The sequence below is a fragment of the Eleutherodactylus coqui genome, chromosome 5 (genome assembly GCF_035609145.1).
Source record: "Eleutherodactylus coqui strain aEleCoq1 chromosome 5, aEleCoq1.hap1, whole genome shotgun sequence".
In the NCBI taxonomy this organism is placed as follows: domain Eukaryota; kingdom Metazoa; phylum Chordata; class Amphibia; order Anura; family Eleutherodactylidae; genus Eleutherodactylus; species Eleutherodactylus coqui.
Genome location: NC_089841.1, coordinates 112,893,937 through 112,911,726, shown reverse-complemented (window position 1 = coordinate 112,911,726; position 17,790 = coordinate 112,893,937). Strand labels below are relative to the sequence as shown.

At 43.1% G+C, this 17,790-nt stretch overlaps 1 protein-coding gene across 5 annotated transcripts in view; it reads right to left on the bottom strand.

Annotated features, from left to right (window-relative positions):
- The window catches only part of PAM (peptidylglycine alpha-amidating monooxygenase), a 162,870-nt gene that overhangs the window by 30,532 nt on the left and 114,548 nt on the right, over nucleotides 1–17,790 (bottom strand). For 3 of the 5 annotated variants that reach the window (XM_066603028.1, XM_066603030.1, XM_066603029.1), the window contains exon 15: nucleotides 6,604–6,915. The exons of the other annotated variants lie outside the window; for them this stretch is intronic. In XM_066603028.1, the coding sequence (XP_066459125.1) occupies nucleotides 6,604–6,915 (312 nt within the window). The remainder of the gene's footprint in view (nucleotides 1–6,603; nucleotides 6,916–17,790) is intronic. 5 annotated transcript variants of the gene reach the window in all.

Sequence of the window (17,790 nt, the reverse complement as noted above, 5' to 3'; positions counted from 1 at the left end):
TGGTTTGTACTTACCGTTCCAGCGTTTCAGCAACTTATAAAAGTTTCCCCAAGATGGCCGCCGGCTCTTTCCCCGTCGCTCGCTGCAGCCCGACGTGCGCGCTCCCGAGACGCTGCCAGCTGTGTCTCCATGGCAACCGGACGCCCTGCAGCCGCCGACCAGACGCCGCGCAGCCGCCGACCAGACGCCCCGCAGCCGCCGACCAGTCACCCACCGCCAGGCAGCAGGTAACCGGCGCTAGCCCCCGGCTCCCCAGCGCTACGCTCCCGGCTCCCCAGCGCTAGACCCTCAGCCCAGGTGAAGGCCCCGGAGCCCAGCGCTAGGTTCCGGAGCCCAGCGCTAGGTTCCGGAGCCCAGGTGAAGGCCCCGGAGCCCAGCGCTGGGCTCTGGGGCCTTCACCTGTCAGTGAACATCACCCCCGACCCATCACTTACCCCCCTGGCCCAGCGCTAGTTCCCCCGGCCTAGCGACAGCCCCCCCATCGCAGCGGCAGCCCCCCCCCGGCCTAGCGACAGCCCCCCCATCGCAGCGACAGCCCCCCCCGGCCTAGCGACAGCCCCCCCATCGCAGCGACAGCCCCCCCATCGCAGCGACGACAGCCCCCCCTGGCGCAGCGGCAGCCCCCCCCGGCCCATCACTTACCTGGACGGCAGGACAGCTGGGCGGCTTCTCCGGACAGCTGGGCGGCTCTGCACCTTCCTCTAACAGAGGAAGGTACAGAATGGCCGCTTCAGCGCGCTCCCGAGCAGTGACAGCTCATCTGCGCATGCGCAGAAGAGCTGTAGCGGGGAGCACACTGAAGCGGCTCGTGCTGAAAGGAGAAGACCGGACTGCGCAAGCGCGTCTAAAAAAGCAAGCTGACAGCGAATTTAGACGGAACCATGGAGACGAGGACGCTAGCAATGGAGCAGGTAAGTGGAATAACTTCTGTATGGCTCATATTTAATGCACGATGTATATTACAAAGTGCATTAATATGGCCATACGGAAGTGTATAACCCCACTTGGTTTCGCGAGACCACCCCTTTAAGACTGTTGGCCATCTTGAAAAATAGGCTGAAAACAGGACCCAAAACCAGATCAGAGAGATGGCACAGAAGAACAACTGGAGGTCTTCCAGTCTTGGGAAAGAATGTTGTTCAAAAACTGGAGGATCACTTTGAATGAATGAACGAATAAATGAATGACAGGAAACATTATTAAAAACCCTAGACTTGGGCATGAAGAGAGTTTGTGGCATTGCTGTAGCTTGCAGTGTGTTTTTAACTGTATATATTCTCACATTTACAAGTATAGGCAAAACAGACCCCATAAATGCCAAGTGCAGGACATGCTGCAGCTGAAGACCCTCAGACCTTAAAAAACCTCACAACTATACGCCACATAATTCGAATAGAATAATTTCAAGTCTCATTCATTATTATGGAGGCATGGCTGCATTCCAGAGTATAGTCTGAATGAGGCTTAATTCAGGAAGAAGATCAGAATAACTTCCCACATCTTTAGGGATTTTTGTCTTGATTTTGATTAGAAGAAAAAAAGAAGTATGCAAAGTATCAAGAGATTAAAGTAAACCCTTCATCGTGGATACCTATAATAATTAAACGGACATCAATTTTTTCACAAAACATTTGCTCATCTAACAGCCTATCTGTGTATCATTAATCTTGTAATATACTTTCAATAAAGGGTTTTGTTTTACCACTGAAAATCAAGTATAACCCTTTCCAATCCAATTTGTATCCTGGTTTTCCTAGGGGGCTTACTCTTTTTCTGCCGTTATACAACGGCGCTATAAGCTGGCTAAAGCTAGTACTGCATGAGGTAACACGTTGGATAGGCTCCAACAGCAGAGAGGCTGGCAATATACAGTAAGAGAACCCCGGCGGATGTCTTTCAGCATTGGTGCTGTACAGCCTTAAATCATAATGTCTTTAGACGTCAGACAATGGATTGGAAAGGGTTAAAGAGCCTGCGATTAGGAAGTCTTTCTTTCAGCATCTTTACAATCCAGTGCATGTTAGGCTTTTCTAGTAACAGGGACATGGGGACACTGCTAGTTACTAAATCAACAGAGGGGTGGGCATTACGATGCTAGCTTGCAGCTGATTGGAGCAGGACTATACAAGGCAGCATGGGAAGTGTGGAAAAGGAATCCCAGCCAGTAGAGTACTGGCAGATTGGCTGGATTATTCCATACACCTCCACCCCACCTGTAAATAGTTTCAAAATAGCAGAGTAACAGAAAAATAGGAACATCTACATGGGAAACTGAATTGATAGAGCTCGAACTGGGTGCAAACAGCAGCGGCCAATGAAGATCTGGCTGTTTTGAAAGTTTTTTTTTAAGTCTCAGGTAAAATTTAACTGGTCAACTGTATTCTATATACAGAAGCTTACATTGCATATAAATGATCACAGTATTGCAAGGTCGTTTGAATTAAATCTTGCTGTTTATTATAGTAGGCACATCCACAGAGAATGCAACATCTCGGCAGATAATACTGCCTTTTTTGCTTACAAACGAAACTATTACTTGCTGCATTATAGGTGGATGTACCTGCTTCAATAAAAAGCTAAATTTAATTCCAAGGACCCTGCAATGCTGTGATCATTTGTATACAGTTTGTGATTTATCGATGGTCAATCCGGGGATAATGTGCCCAGCAGCGGTGGCTCAGGGTAATGACATTTCTTTTGTAAGCAGGAGTTTAACATTACAAAAAAACCAAAATGCCCATTGCCTGTTAGAAACTCCTTTAGCCCACATCTTCCCACCGACAGCCATATCAGACTCCCTGCGTGTGAGGCGCTGAAGCTATTAAAATACTAAGCAAGGGGGAATTATTTTTTGAAATCAGCTTTACAGATTGCTGTTAGGCAGACTGATGCCCAGATTTTAGTTTCCTGGGAACATACTATATTGGAGGAAACCAAAGTAACCTTTGAATTTTCATTTTTTAAGTGGAGTTAGGCTTGAAAAGTAGAATCTGTGGGAGAAGGAAAAATACTCACAATATACACTGAACAGCAAACGGGGATATTCTGCTGCACAAATAATATGAAGGTAAAAGAAATTACCAAATACATTTTAGACAATATTATGGTGAAGAAATTCCTTTGAAACATTATAAGTTATGGCATATCGCTGGAATATACCATAATGATTGGGGTCCAACAGCTGCCACCCCCACTGATGCGAAGAATTAAAGGGGCCTAGGCCAGCACACTGCTGGGTTGGAAGTGCAGCTTTGCAGGGAAAACTGCAAAATCTGCTGTGACTTTTCTCTTCACTGGGTTTGGCCTTCAATCAGGGCTGGACAGGCTCACGGGGGAACAGGTGAACCAATCAGTGAGCCCCGAGCCAGTACTGGACCCTTGGTACACCATATCCGCATAAGCAGAGCAACAGTGCAGTACACTTGCTGATTTACAGTATATACAGGTGTACAGCATCTCAACCAGCCAATACGTTTACATCATAAACTGGGCAGTATCAATCTGCGAATGGGCTGGCTGTGACAACATAAGGCACATACACAGGCCAGACAGTATCCTGCCTTCTCGGTAATGCTTCAGAGCCTCCCTCCACCAACAATCATCTTAACCGTCTTGTCGATGCCAGTGGTCTGGCACTGCACGAGTATATTAACTCAGCTCATGGAGCTGAAATGGCTCTAAGTTCAAGGCAAGAGCCAGGCAGCAGACTACCAGGAAGGCTCCCAGGACCGAAAACGCCCAACACAAAAGCTAGGCTACTACTGGCAAAAAGAAAATAATCTGTGTGCCCCCTCCTATTAGGTCATTTAACAAATTAATTTTCAAATTCCTGTCATCCCTTCCTCTTCTATAGGGAACTAGAACTCCCAGCATGCCTTGACTGCTGCAGACCAGCAGTTTTCCCCACAAAGTGAATTGTAAAAGGAACCTTCTTAAGAGTAATGTCACATGATAACAAAGTTGACATTCGGTTTTACAGCAAATCGGCACAGGGTTCAAATTAATTGTTAAAGGGAACATGTCACCACCGGTGAGCATCATAAACTAAGTTATGCAGTTTTTACACTCACCTGGTTCCCTGTTCCTGTGCTGTTACCTATGGAAGTTGGAACCAGTGGACTCATTTCTGCAGCTGTGCACACACCCTCCCATAGGAGTTCACTGACCCCAAATTCCATGAGTGACAGATAGTCATTAGAGTATAAAAACTACATCCCCGGATTCCTCAGAACCTGGCTTATAAGCACAACTTGGTTTGGGGGTTCACATGCAAAAACATGCAGCCATTAAAAATTAGAGATGAGCGAACGTACTCGTAACGAGTACTTACGCACCCGAGTACCGCCATTTTCGAGTACTTCAGTACTCGGGCGTAAAGATTCGGGGGGCGCCGGGGGCGGGGAGAGGCGCGGCGGTGCGGGGGGGGAGCAGCGGGGAACAGGGGGGAGCCCTCTCTCTCTCCCTCTCCCCCCCACTCCCCACTGCTACCCCCCGTGCCGCCACGGCGCCCCCCGAATCTTTACGCGCGAGTACTGCAGTACTCGAAAATGGCGGTACTCGGGTGCGTAAGTACTCGTAACGAGTACGTTCGCTCATCTCTATTAAAAATCAATTTAAAAAATGTGTGCCATGTTGCAATAAATCTGCCTGCTGGCACATTTTGCAACCATGTTATGGCCATTATGTTATACATCACCTTATACGGGATATGCCAAAAATGCCAACTCTGGAATCCACACTTATCAGGCGAACAGGAGTCCACCAATTCCCACTATACATACTTCAGTGGAGACCGGGCAACACACAAGCCTAGCCACCTCTGCGTGTTCATGTGCATAGAAAAGGAGGCCAACAGAATACTTGCAAATGAAGTGATATTTGCATGAATCTCACTGGTGGGCCCTAGGGACCCCAGTCAGACATGCCCTCAACGATCATATACGATGTCCTGGGGACATGCCTTAATTTCTATTAGTTGGAAAACCCATTTAAAAGCACAACATTATGCAAAATGCACAAGGAAATTGAGACTTGACATGTTACTCATTATCCATCCATTAGAAAGTAGATATGGAGTATAACTGAGACATGATCCAACTCTCCATTTACACAATAAAATACGTTTTGGGGACAGAAGTTGTACGTTTCCAAACTGACGGAGAATTCAAAACTTCCTTAAGGCTATGTTCATATCTGTGTTTGCACAGATCCGTCCCATCATATAGGTACAGAAAAACGTTAACCTTGCAGTAGACAGAACCATCCTAATACAGAACTGAACGATGTTGGACGGATCCCATTGAGCACAACCGGGTCTGTCTGCCTTCTCCTATTCTCTCTGGCATTTCCATGATAGATGTGCCCCGGAGGCCTCAAAAGCAGCCCGTACGGAGCCCAACGTGAGGCGGGGTGCAGTATTTCATGTTCAAAATACTGCAACAGGTAAACACTACACAAAAGTTACGCAAATACATTCAGGTTTCCAAGAGGGTAGTCCAAATACCAGCCATCCATCAACACTGTAAAAAGGACAAATATGCTGTATAGTCCCAATTTGGTCCCTTCATGGTGCTATAACAGGAAGCAAAACCATACAGCACACATTTAGATAGATAACAGAAAAAATTCTGAAAACTCTTCCAAAAAATACAGAAACAAGGGAAAGATGATGGTTATAGCATTAATCATAAACATCTTTGTAAAGTAAAGTGTTTAACACAACAAACTGTAAAGTCAATAATAATGACTACTATTCATTAAGATACTGCAGCATTAACTTGATGTATTAACAACACTGCCATAGAGCTATTGATTTCTTTTTGGTCTGCAACAGAAGCACCATGCAATACGAGCTCAAAATACACACACAAAAAAAGAAGAGAGAGGAATGTAGTGAATGATTAATATGAGACGGAAAGATGTATTTGGAAACATTGACTTGGCAGCCAGAGATGTGAAGACAGCCTGCAGAGCAGCCCACGCACAGATGTCTGCCATGCATACATATTGCTTACTTTTAAAAGGATAATCGCCACATGCCATACTATTATCTGGCTTTCCACATTAGTGAGAAAGACTAAACACAATCAATATCGTAGAGACCACAACACAAATTAAAACAAAAAGCAATGCCGTCAAGGTTTGCTACCATAGAAACCTGAAGGGAATGAGTCAGGATTTCAAACCTGCACTGTGGACACAGGGACGAAGATAAAAAGGCCAATTAATACGGCAGGAACTTTCGCGGCTTTTCACGCTGTTCTGCTTTTGATCTTGGCTCTTTCAGTACAATCTCTCGTATGTCAGAATTGGCTCACTACAGTTCAGTTTGCAAAATCTATCCATAGCGGTTGGGGGTTAGTCCTATATTAAATTGTACCATGTTGTTTCTAGAATATGATTTTATGGTCGCATTGGTCGTTAACCTTGGACATCACCACGATGGAGACCTCAGAAAAGTTAGCACTGGGTAGATTACACGTGACTCTTATTTTTTCAGAGAGGAACAACAGTGGACTGCTTTCTTGATCATCACCAGACTTCCCTTCAGGCTAATGTGGAGCAAGCGAATGCAGAGCTACTGGAGAACGTTTCCCAACCAACCTCCTGGATGCTGGCCGTCCACTTGATGACGTCCAGCTGGCTGCACCAGGGACAGCATATTGCCCGGTGGTCTCAGTGTGGATTCTAACTTGTGGAATTTGTGAATTCGATCTCTGACCAGAATGGCATCAGGCCTCTCGTCATGTGCTAAGTCTTGTCTGGATATGTACCAGCCAGGGTCTTTTTTTTGTATCACATTAGTGATCTCTGCTACGAGATCAGACCCTACAATATCACTGGGGTTATATTTATGGACATGAACAACATCTTCCCTTTCTCCTAGGAGTTTGGAAAGGACGGAATAGAAATCACCTGTGCAAGGAAAAACAGAACAGATGAAAATAGAGGGGAAAAAAAGGAGATTAAGGCAGATCACGGTGGACACAAAAATGGCAATTTACCTTTATTATATTTACCTAGCACATCCATACTTCATATACAATAATGAAGAACGCTGTCTGGGGCTGCCAATGCATGCAATATATAAATAGAAGCCGATGGGTTGTCTGGCATTCCTAAGTAGACTAATTTGACTGTCCTTGGCTCTCTTTAGAGATTTTTCCAATACCATTCAAATCTTCTCATTTTTGTATTGGCACAATAGAAACACACGAATGATCATGTAATAAGTTACTGGCACAAGAAGATTTTCGCTATACAATAGATAAATATTGATTGCCAAAAATACACAATCTTAACCCTTTCCAATCCACTGTTTGACGTCTAAAGACATTCTGATTGAAGGCTGTACAGCTCCGATGTCGGAAGATGTCCGGCAGGGGATTCTTACTATAGCCCTGTTGTTGGGGGGCCTCTCCGGCATGTCACATACTGCAGTACTGGCTCTAGCCAGCAGATGGCGCCATTGTATAATGGCAGAAAGAGAAAGCCCCCTAGGAAACTCTGAATCCAAAATTGGATTGCAAAGGGTTAATGGTTTGATGCATGGTGCATAGACTATGACTGATATATTGGAATTTAGGATTCATTCCTTCTGAAGTGTTTGTCCATCTAGGATATAGCTTTAGCAGTCCCACTATATCACAGTAAAGATATGGCCTTCTCTTGTCTAAAGTATATGAGCCAAAAGATCTCAAGTGAAATACAAAACTGCCCAAGTCATTGAGCAGCTGAGCTAGCATGAAAGGTTTCAGATTAGCTTGTAATAGGCGATATATCAGGTACCTTAGGGTTAACAAGTCACTGTCTACAAAAGATACTATATCTCTACAAACTCAAAAACAGGTACTTCTCTACATACATAAGAACAAGACCTAATAAAGCACCAGACAAGTTCGGTTTAAGTTGTCAGACCATTTATGACTCAGCATCAGCCATGAACAACAACTTTTGATGCCCTTTCAGGTACTCCCCTCAAGAAGCCGCTCTTGGGAAATTTTGCTAACTATCTGCCCAGTCTATACTGTATGTTTTGCTTTATAAGATGCACCCGATGATAAAATGCACCTAGGTTTTAGAGGAGGAAAATAGAAAAAAATATCTTGAAATCACCCAGGGACTTTAGGCCTCCCTCCCTCAGGCATTTGAAGAAATGCAGCATTTTGAAACACCGCATTTACTGCGGTTATAGCAGCATTGTCATGCATTTTTGACAACGTTTTGCTGAAAATGCAGCCAAGGTTGCTTAAAAAAAAAAAAAAAAGGAGTACTCACCTAGCGGCCGCGATCTGGGACTCTCCAGCTGTTCTCCGGAGCTCCACGCAGGCTGCCGGGCACATGTCAAGCTGACAGGGAATCATCACCTCCAGCAAGAGATTGCTCTGATTGGCTGGGGCCACTGAGTGTCAGCTGGCTCCGCCAATCACAGCCAGCACTGAATGAATGGCTATGATTGGTGCATCCAGCGCTGGCTGTAATTGGCAGAGCCAGCTGACACTCAGCAGCCTCAGCCAATCAGAGCAATCTTGTGCTGGAACACAGGGAATTTAATCCCCGCCACTAGCAGAAGATCCTCTGTCAGCTTGACAAGTGCCCAGCAGCCTGGCCGAAGCGCTGGAGAGTCCTGGACCGCAGCAGGTGAGCATTCCTTTTTTTTTTTTAGTTTAGTGCAGCTAGCACTGGCATTAAGCGCTGCAAAAAAAACCAAAACGTGTTACCAAGTTGTGCCATGTTTTCAGCAGCGCTGAAACTGCTGCCCATTCATTTTAATGGGCGACGCAGGGCTGAAAACAGCCAAAGATAGAATATGCATCTCTGTCAAAGCGCAGCATTTTGACGCTTGTGTGAACAGCTCCATTGAGATGAATGGGAGCGTTGTACAGCGTTTAGCGCAGTGCTGAAAAGGCAGCGCTGAATGCTGTACAAAAAAGTCTGTGTGAGGGAGGCCTTAGGTGACAGTGCAGGGAAAGTACAAGGTGACAGAGGGCCACTATAACTCCTCGTCTTCTTCCACAGCAGGAGCAGCAGAGCTCTGTAAGCGGCACTCTTGGTATGGCGGGGGAAAGGAGTAAGCAGATTGGTAGAGACGGGGGAGCAGCAGCAGTTTCTGCCAGCGCTCATGGCAGTGAGGAGGAGAAAGAGAACTTTATCTCCTTCCCTGCTATGGAGCAGACACGGCTGGACATATGAACGTGCTATCCAGCAATAGCGCCGTCCAGCTTGAATTTAGTCAGGTTCACTTTATAAGACGCACTGATTTTTTCTCCCCACTTTGGGGGAAGGGGGGGGGGGGGGGAGAGTGCGCCTTCTAAAGCAAAAAATACGGTATACATAAGTTGGTTAGTATTTCCTTGGTTAGTTATTCCTTCCTATCTGAAACTTCCTGGAGTCCTTTTCTTCAGATGTGTAATGCAATCTCATTCTGACCACCCGGCAATTATTTGTCTTTGTTTTCTCAAGAAGTCAGTTTTTCAGTTTGCATAATTCCTTTGTGAGGATTACTACATGGACCCTACCACACAATCTCTTCATGGGAGGAAGGAACAGAAACTATTATCACAGTTACATGGTGATTAGAGGCTCCTGTCACACAGTTATAATAAAGGACATCACAGCTCATCTTCCTGACGGTATAATCATGGCTTGTAGTTTTAGATGAATATAGAAAGTAATCGCAGTATCCTCCCAGCAGGCCGAGATGGTACTGACTCTTGCTGGTGATGTGATGCTGTATCATGGGAGTGTTAAGAGCATAAAGAAAGTGAGAAGGGGGAAATATCAGAATCAAAATGGTGCCTGATAAGTATGAAACAAGAGGTTGCACTGTATGGAATAGAGTACAATATACTGTACATAGGAGATGTCCAGAGTGTGACAATCAGCTGAGGTGACAGGGATGCAAAAATGTGTTTTTGTGTAAATGGCCCTTTTAATTCTACAAGCCAGTGCAGGTATATTTCTGTTTGGATGCTCTTACTCTCAAAAGATATTTTCTCATTAGAAACAAAAGGGCAGCAAGACCTGGGCATAAAATGTTCGACAAGATGAATGTAACGACGCATACAGAGAGCTTCTCTAGCTTCCGTGTTCTCATAGCAATTATCTTTACTTCTTGACACAGTACTGCATTTGTCATCTCCTCCAGGCACAAACTTAAGACTTGTATGTGGCCTATCTACATAGTTTGTTTCTTATATTATTTGCATACATCACATTGTGGTTTCTGATGCTACTCTCTTATTATTTTTGTAGGCCTGTATGCCAGAACATAACTTTACTATTTATTTTTAATTTTTTCAAATAAAAAATGGTTTAAAAAAAAAACCAAAAACTTTTAGGCCCAATGTCCACAGGCGGATTTTAATTATAAAATCTGCGCATGTCTCCTGCGGGGAGATCTGCAGCTCTAGAAGCCCATAGGGATGCATTAGTATCCGCAGGGCAATTTAAAGTATGCAGATGTGATTCCCCCCCCGCATGCAGATCGCACGCGTGGGAAGAAATTGCAGCATGCTCCATTTTGTCTGCAGATCCTGCGGACGGCATCCATTGAAGTAAATAGAAGCAGTCATATCCGTAGCACCGCCACAGCTGTCATTGTGGCTGTGCCGCTGATCCACGTGAAAGAACGAGATTCAAAAACAAAACAAAAAAAAAAGCACTGAGCATGTGTTCAGAACGTTCGTACACATCAGCCGAGCTGAAGAAAGAAGATCCATCCAGCACAGAGGAGATCCGCACTGAAGTTAAAGTGGTAAGAAACCTTTTTTCTCCCCATGTCCGCGGGCATGGCTGGATTCCACTGCAGGATTCAGCAGTGCAATCCGTGCATGCAAGTGGAGATTGGGCCTTATAGTAGTACAAAATGTACTACCAAACTGGTAATGCTACCGACTCCCAATGAAGGTTGTAACAGGGACCATTGGCACTAGTAAGTCCACTTGATTGGGATGGATTCCAATCACCCTATAGAAACCATATGGTCTGTTAGACAAAATAGCAGAAACACCAATCCAGCTCAGACACAAGAATAATTTAATATATAGCATAACATTTTGTACAATACTTTCAGACACATCTTAGGAGGCTAATTGGATATCACATTAGGCTGGCTAGACTAAACACACACAATGGGACTTGTCCAAAGTCAAATGAACCATATTCTGGCAATAATTGCCTTCTGAGAGTGAAAAAAAAAGCAATTAGCAGAGAAAACAGTTAATATTCAGTTATTAATAAGGCTAGCAATGAAGTACGACCCTAACTAAAGCACATCCTATTTTAAAAGGCTGCCCGACACAAGCTTTAGCTTCCATCCCCGATACAGCATGTCAAAATCATCAACGCCTCACTTCATTTAGGAATTTTATTTCTAGACCACATAAAATATACTTTGTAATGTGGTTTTACAGAAGTTATTCAGGAATTCAGAAAAAGCCTACTGGCATCTGTTGAGTCGGAACAAAGTTTCGTAGGGATTTTTTGCTATTAACATACTATTATATACCTACTTGAAAATGCATTATTAGAAAATAGACAATAGGAGTGGGTCCTATTGGAACCTCATCGAGTAGCCAAAAGGGAGGATGGCTACAAAGTGTCTTGCTCTGAAGGAGAAACCAAAATGTCCATGAATTACATGGACACTGTCTACAATGGGCACCATTTAATGCTTATTTTAGTCTGTTGTGGTGCTGCTAATTGCCCCTAGGTACTCTTACAGATTGCAGCTAATCATCAGAAAAACCCTTCCATGGAAAAGGATTGTCCAAAGAGGAGGTCCCCCTTAAGTGACAGAATATTAGTTTTGGAGCTTCCAACCAACAACTATAGGATCAATTCGATTTACTGCTTATAGAAGCTTGACCATACCCAAGCAAGTGATTTGATCCAGGTTTATTACAATGTTTTATATTAATGTCAATGCAGTTATAAAATTAAAGAGCAGTAATTAAAAAAACTATATATGGGGTGTTGCAATGAGCATGCACGGTATTTCAATTTACTATATCCTTAATAAAATATATTTGTCCTACAGCTCAGCACTTCACACAATACCAGTTTTTGAAAGTCCTGATAGGAAGACTGTATAATGAGTTTTTAATACAAGCTAGGAAATTCCTATTTTAATTTGTTGACCGCCAACCTGAAAACATGACCTTAATAGACTATGTCATGTTTGCAAACAATCTTTAACTTTCCAATTATTTGAAGCAGAAATTCCATACGCAGATCTAGAAGATGAGTCCCTCAGGTGAGATAAGCTCATCTCAGGAAATAATTACTAGTTATTAGTGCACCTCCACAAGTAAATTATAATTAAGGAAAACACTTCCCTCTACCTGAAACACAACAGCGAGGATGATGGCATGGAGCAAAACCTCATTACAGAGTACAGCTCAAAATAGCGTCTCAAGTTCAATTGTTTACTAGCAATTAAAAGTACAGTATAACTCTACAGACAAACACCAAAGAGCATAAAAGATTTCATACAGTGAAGATTATATTTAGAGGCTTTGTATAATTATGTTGCATGCAAATTCAATATAGCTGTTAATGGTTTAAAATCAGTGGCTCTCAACGTGGGCGTTATTGCCCCCTTGGGGGGTTTACTTTTCAAAGTGGCAGTGGAACGAAAAGGGGCGGCAAGGGGGTGCTGGAACATAAAGGGTGTGGTGGTGTGTGTGGGGGCGTTCTGTGTTTGCCTAGTTGATTTTTTTCGTCTAGTAACTACATTTTCCCAAAAAATCAGTACTGATACCTCGGTTTTTGTCAATAATCCGTCCGAAAACAATCGGTGAAATCCGAAACCGACGAAAACCGAGGCAATTATCTCCATCGAATCACTTCCATGTAATGGGCGTTGTGTGCAGCCCGCGTGCCTCTATCATATAATGTATACCTTTTTTAACTCCATTACTCCGCTACAGATCAATCGCACTTCATAACACTGGATAACCTACAGCAAAACCTAACCTGCTGTATTCCATAATGCCGCTGATTGGCTGAAACCGCTTCAAACATTCACTTGTGTGGATCTCTGGGAGCTGTAGTCTTAGCGGGCGCCAAGTGTCTCTTCAGAACACTGATATAAACTACAACTCCCAGAGACCCACACAATTGAACGTTCCAGCCAATCAGCGGCATTATGGAATACAGCGGGTTAGGTTGTTCTTTAGGTTATCCAGTGTGATTGATCTGTAGCGGAGTCATGGAGTTCTAAAAGTCATACATCATTACATGATAGAGCAACATAAGCAGTGCATTCTTGAAGCATACTTTATAAAAAAAATGAGAAGAAATGCCATCAATATTCAAATGAATACTTGAAATATTGATTCATCGAGTCTCCTACAAAGGAACAGCTTACCTTGTGCCTCGTTTGTGAAAAAGCATTTTCGAATGAGGCTATGAAGCCTTTCAGACCAAGTGATCACCTTGCAAAAATGCATTCAGACTAAGTGGGTATGCCCATTTAATTTTTCCAAGGTTTAAAGTCAAAGTTTGAGAAACGCAGCACTGTAGGCAAGCTATTTTGAAAATCTGCTCTCAATGCTGACAAAGGCCTTCTTGCTTCCTATAAAGTCTCTTTATTAATAGTGCAATGTGGCAAATCACATACTATTGGGGAAACACTTGTGTTATTCGCAGTTAGGGCTCAGTCACACGGGCGCATCCGTTGCCGGTCATGTGTTCTTTCTTCTGGCGGTGCGCAAAGTCGTTCGCACCTGCAGTGCGGCCGTCATCTTTGCACAGTAACACGGGCGCATCGGTGCCTGGATGCACCCGTGTGACTGAGCCCTCAAAGAGATTGTCAGTACGATACTGGGGCTTGATGCGTGTTCCATGGTGAAATCGATTCCTTTGAGTAAGGACACTGTTTCAAGAATTGATGAGATGGCTACTGATGTGGAGGAAACGCTTTTAGATGTGTTAAAGAACATAGAATTTGTAATACAAATTGACAAATCTACAGTTAGAGACAATAAAGCATTGCTGCTAGCTTGCATTCGTTTCATTAATCGGAAATCAAGAGGTAGTGGAGGAACTGTTTACAAGAAATTTGAACACCGACACGAAAGGCTCCTCTATTTACAAAAGAGTGGAAGAATTTTTCCAAGAAAAAAAAAATCTCTTTAACAAATGTACTTGATTGTGCAACTGAGGGAGCTGCATCCATGATTGGTCGATATTGCAGATTTATAGCCCATTTAAAATCTGCTATACCTGGCATAATGGCAGTCCACTGTGTGATCCATCGGCAGCACTTTGTTGCTAAACATTTATGTGAGAGATTGCATGATTCTCTGTGCCATGTAATTATTGCTGTTAACAAGATAAAAGCGGACTCTTTGAATGAAAGTCTTTTCCGCAAGCTCTGTCAAGACCATGAAGAAGAGTTTGAACATCTACTCCTACACACGGAAGTGAGGTGGCTGTCAAGAGGAAAGTGCTTACAATACTTCTACAAACTTTTTGACACAGTAGTAGAGTTTCTACGGCTGATTGACCCTCGCCTTTGTGATGCAATCGAACTACGACGTCTTGATGCTGACTATCTTGCAGACATATTTGACAAATTCAACGAGGTCAACACAAAGCTACAAGGAGACGAAGACTAAAGGTATAATCTCTTCCTTCATTGCCAAACTGGACCTTTATACCAATAAGTTGACGCGAGCTCTGTCAGTTTCCCAGTCTTCAAGAAATTGCACGCTAAGACTGAGACAAACTTCAAGATGCAGACTTAGATATTTTTTGCCCACAACTCAAACAAGCCAAAGAAGACATGCAAACTAGGTTTTATGATCTATGTACCCTTGAAATACTAATGTGGGTACTCAATCCATTTTCAGCAGACGCAGGAGAATTTCATCCCAGATTACAAGCTCAGTTGATTGACTTGAAACACAATAGCGAAGCCCCAGCACTTTTCCAACAATGTGGCTATGAATGTTTTTGGGTGAAAGTGAAGAATTCCTATTCTATCCTGTGGCAGGAAGTTAAGTTGCTTGTGTTAGCTTTTCCCTCTACGTACTTAGTGGAGAGGGGCTTCATTGTGATTCAGCAGCTCCTGACAAAAGCGAGAAACAAACCGAATAATTAAAGATGGTATTATTGCTTGCTTCCCAAAAAAACTATCTTCGGCAATAAGACCTATTTATTATTGTATCCACAAGCAACTTGTTTTTAAATATTTAGCACCTACATTATAACAGCTAAAATTTAGCTGACTAACATACTTCGGTAATTTTTAGAGACAGGTTTCCACAATTAATGCTAATCTGTTGAACACTATCAAACTTTCCAAAAAACTATTCAGTATTTTAATTTGTACTTTTAACTTTGTAAGCAAGGTAAACTTTGACTGGGTTACTGGGTTTAAACTAGTAAGGCTTGGTGGAGGGAAGGTGGGGGGGGGGGGGGGTTGCGCTGGCCACCACCCCAATACCTAAAGGGGGCGCTGAAAAAGGTTGAGAACCATTGTTTTATATGACATATGACACAAGCAATCCAAATTCCTTTTTACCTGTGCAAATAGTAGATACAATTTTCTTCATTGAAAACGAGAGCTACTTTGCAAACCTTTTCCTAGAGATCATTGCTTGTAGGACTCCCACTATACCAGGTAGATTCCTGATGAGGAGCAAAAACTTTGCCAAATCATAGGTACTAATCTGTAGCCAGTGAGGTTTCAGACATCTTTACTTGTTTCAGGGCTCTATAATAGGCTGAAAATTGGTTTACAAGGTAGCTACCTATAGTGGGCCCTAGAGAGGGGAGCTAATTAACACAGAAGCATTTTACTGCTTTGCTTTTTAAGCACCTATAAAGCACATCTCCATGACTACAGACTACAAATAAACATTGCGTAGTCTGATTCTGGAATCATATCACCCATTACCCACCCCCTGATTCTTACAAACATTCAGTAGATCAACAAGAAGTACAGGACAAATGAAGTGTCATGACTGCAGTCAAACTACATAGGATTTGTCGTCTCTGACCATTTAAATAGGTCTGCATAGAAACTAAAAGAGCTTTTAAATAAGGATTTTTTTTCAAAGTTGCTTCATTTTCACTTTGCATGTAAAAAAATAAATAAAAATAAAATCTAAAACTTGGTCTTGAAGGTGGACCTCCCTATTGCGCAACAGGTTCTTCATATCATACAATCGTACCAATGGTTGTGTCTATGGCTCCAAAACGATAAAAAAAAATACCTCCACTTATACTCCCACACCTAATATGACATTAGGCACATCTTGATTTGTCCAGGACCGAATGGTCACTTTAATACACTGAGCCAAGCAGTTGTTCTTGGTGTGGAGGGAGCCATATGTAAAAACAAGAATAGACTTTGTAAGTGCGATTGCTGAAAAATCCATAACCATGTGAAAAACGGATCAGCCATTGAAGTATTATATAAATACATTTTCAAAGTTTGAAACTTATTACAAATGTTTATTATCCTCCCTTTTTTGTTTGGATTTTATTCTCGTCTCAGTTTTTAAAGTGTTTCATATGTTGGTGTAGCTTAAAGCTGAAAGGTCTCAAGCCACATAAAAGGGTGTACTAACAAGCCAATGATTACTATGGAGACGTGGCATTCTTCTTCAATAATAATACACAATATTAAAAGATGTTTAGAGTTAGATCTGTAAAAAATTTTGCAATATAAAGTACTCGGTGATTCAACTATTGTGAGTCAAACATCTTATTTGCTGACGTATATTTATAGTATTTACCATTTAAAACAGGTAAAACGCTATATGCACTTCAGATAGCACATGCAGAGTGATTGGAGAAAGGGAGCACTGTCAAGGAATGCCAACCTGCATAGTAATGCCATGTTGAATCTCTGGAAAGTTGCCTTATGGGCAATGTAATGGAAGGCTTGGAGATAAATGCCTTAATAAAATACTGTAACACTTAAAGGGGTTGTCCCGCGCCGAAACGTTTTTTTTTTTTTCCAATAGCCCCCCCGTTCGGCGCGAGACAAACCCGATGCAGGGGTTAAAAAAGAAAACCGGATAGTGCTTACCTGAATCCCCGCGCTCCGGTGACTTCTTACTTACCTGGTGAAGATGGCCGCCGGGATCTTCACCCTCGGTGGACCGCAGGTCTTCTGTGCGGTCCATTGCCGATTCCAGCCTCCTGATTGGCTGGAATCGGCACGTGACGGGGCGGAGCTACGAGGAGCCGCTCTCCGGCACGAGCGGCCCCATTCAGAAAAGAAGAAGACCGGACTGCGCAAGCGCGTCTAATCCGGCGATTAGATGCTGAAAATTAGACGGCACCATGGAGATGAGGACGCCAGCAACGGAACAGGTAAGTGAATAACTTCTGTATGGCTCATAATTAATGCACAATGTACATTACAAAGTGCATTAATATGGCCATACAGAAGTGTATACCCCCACTTTGTTTCGCGGGACAACCCCTTTAACACAAGAGGACACCTTACACTCATTACTATTATTCTGTAACTATAAGGCTTAAACAGCAAAGAACCATTTTTGTTGATATTAAAAATCTATTTAAGGAGCCCACACATTTCAAATTGCTGTCTGCTGAATGCTTTCTACCAACATCTATTTCTGATGACAATTCCGAGCATGTATTTGTTCTCAATGTGAAGAGGAGAGCTAGTAACTGTCAGACTCCTCTGGTGGCAGCTTATCTCCCCTAAGAACTCTAACTCCTGTTGAAATCCAACATACCTGGCCCTTCTTCCTTCTGACATCTGCTGTCAGATGAGTCGGGAGGTCCACCATATACACTAGA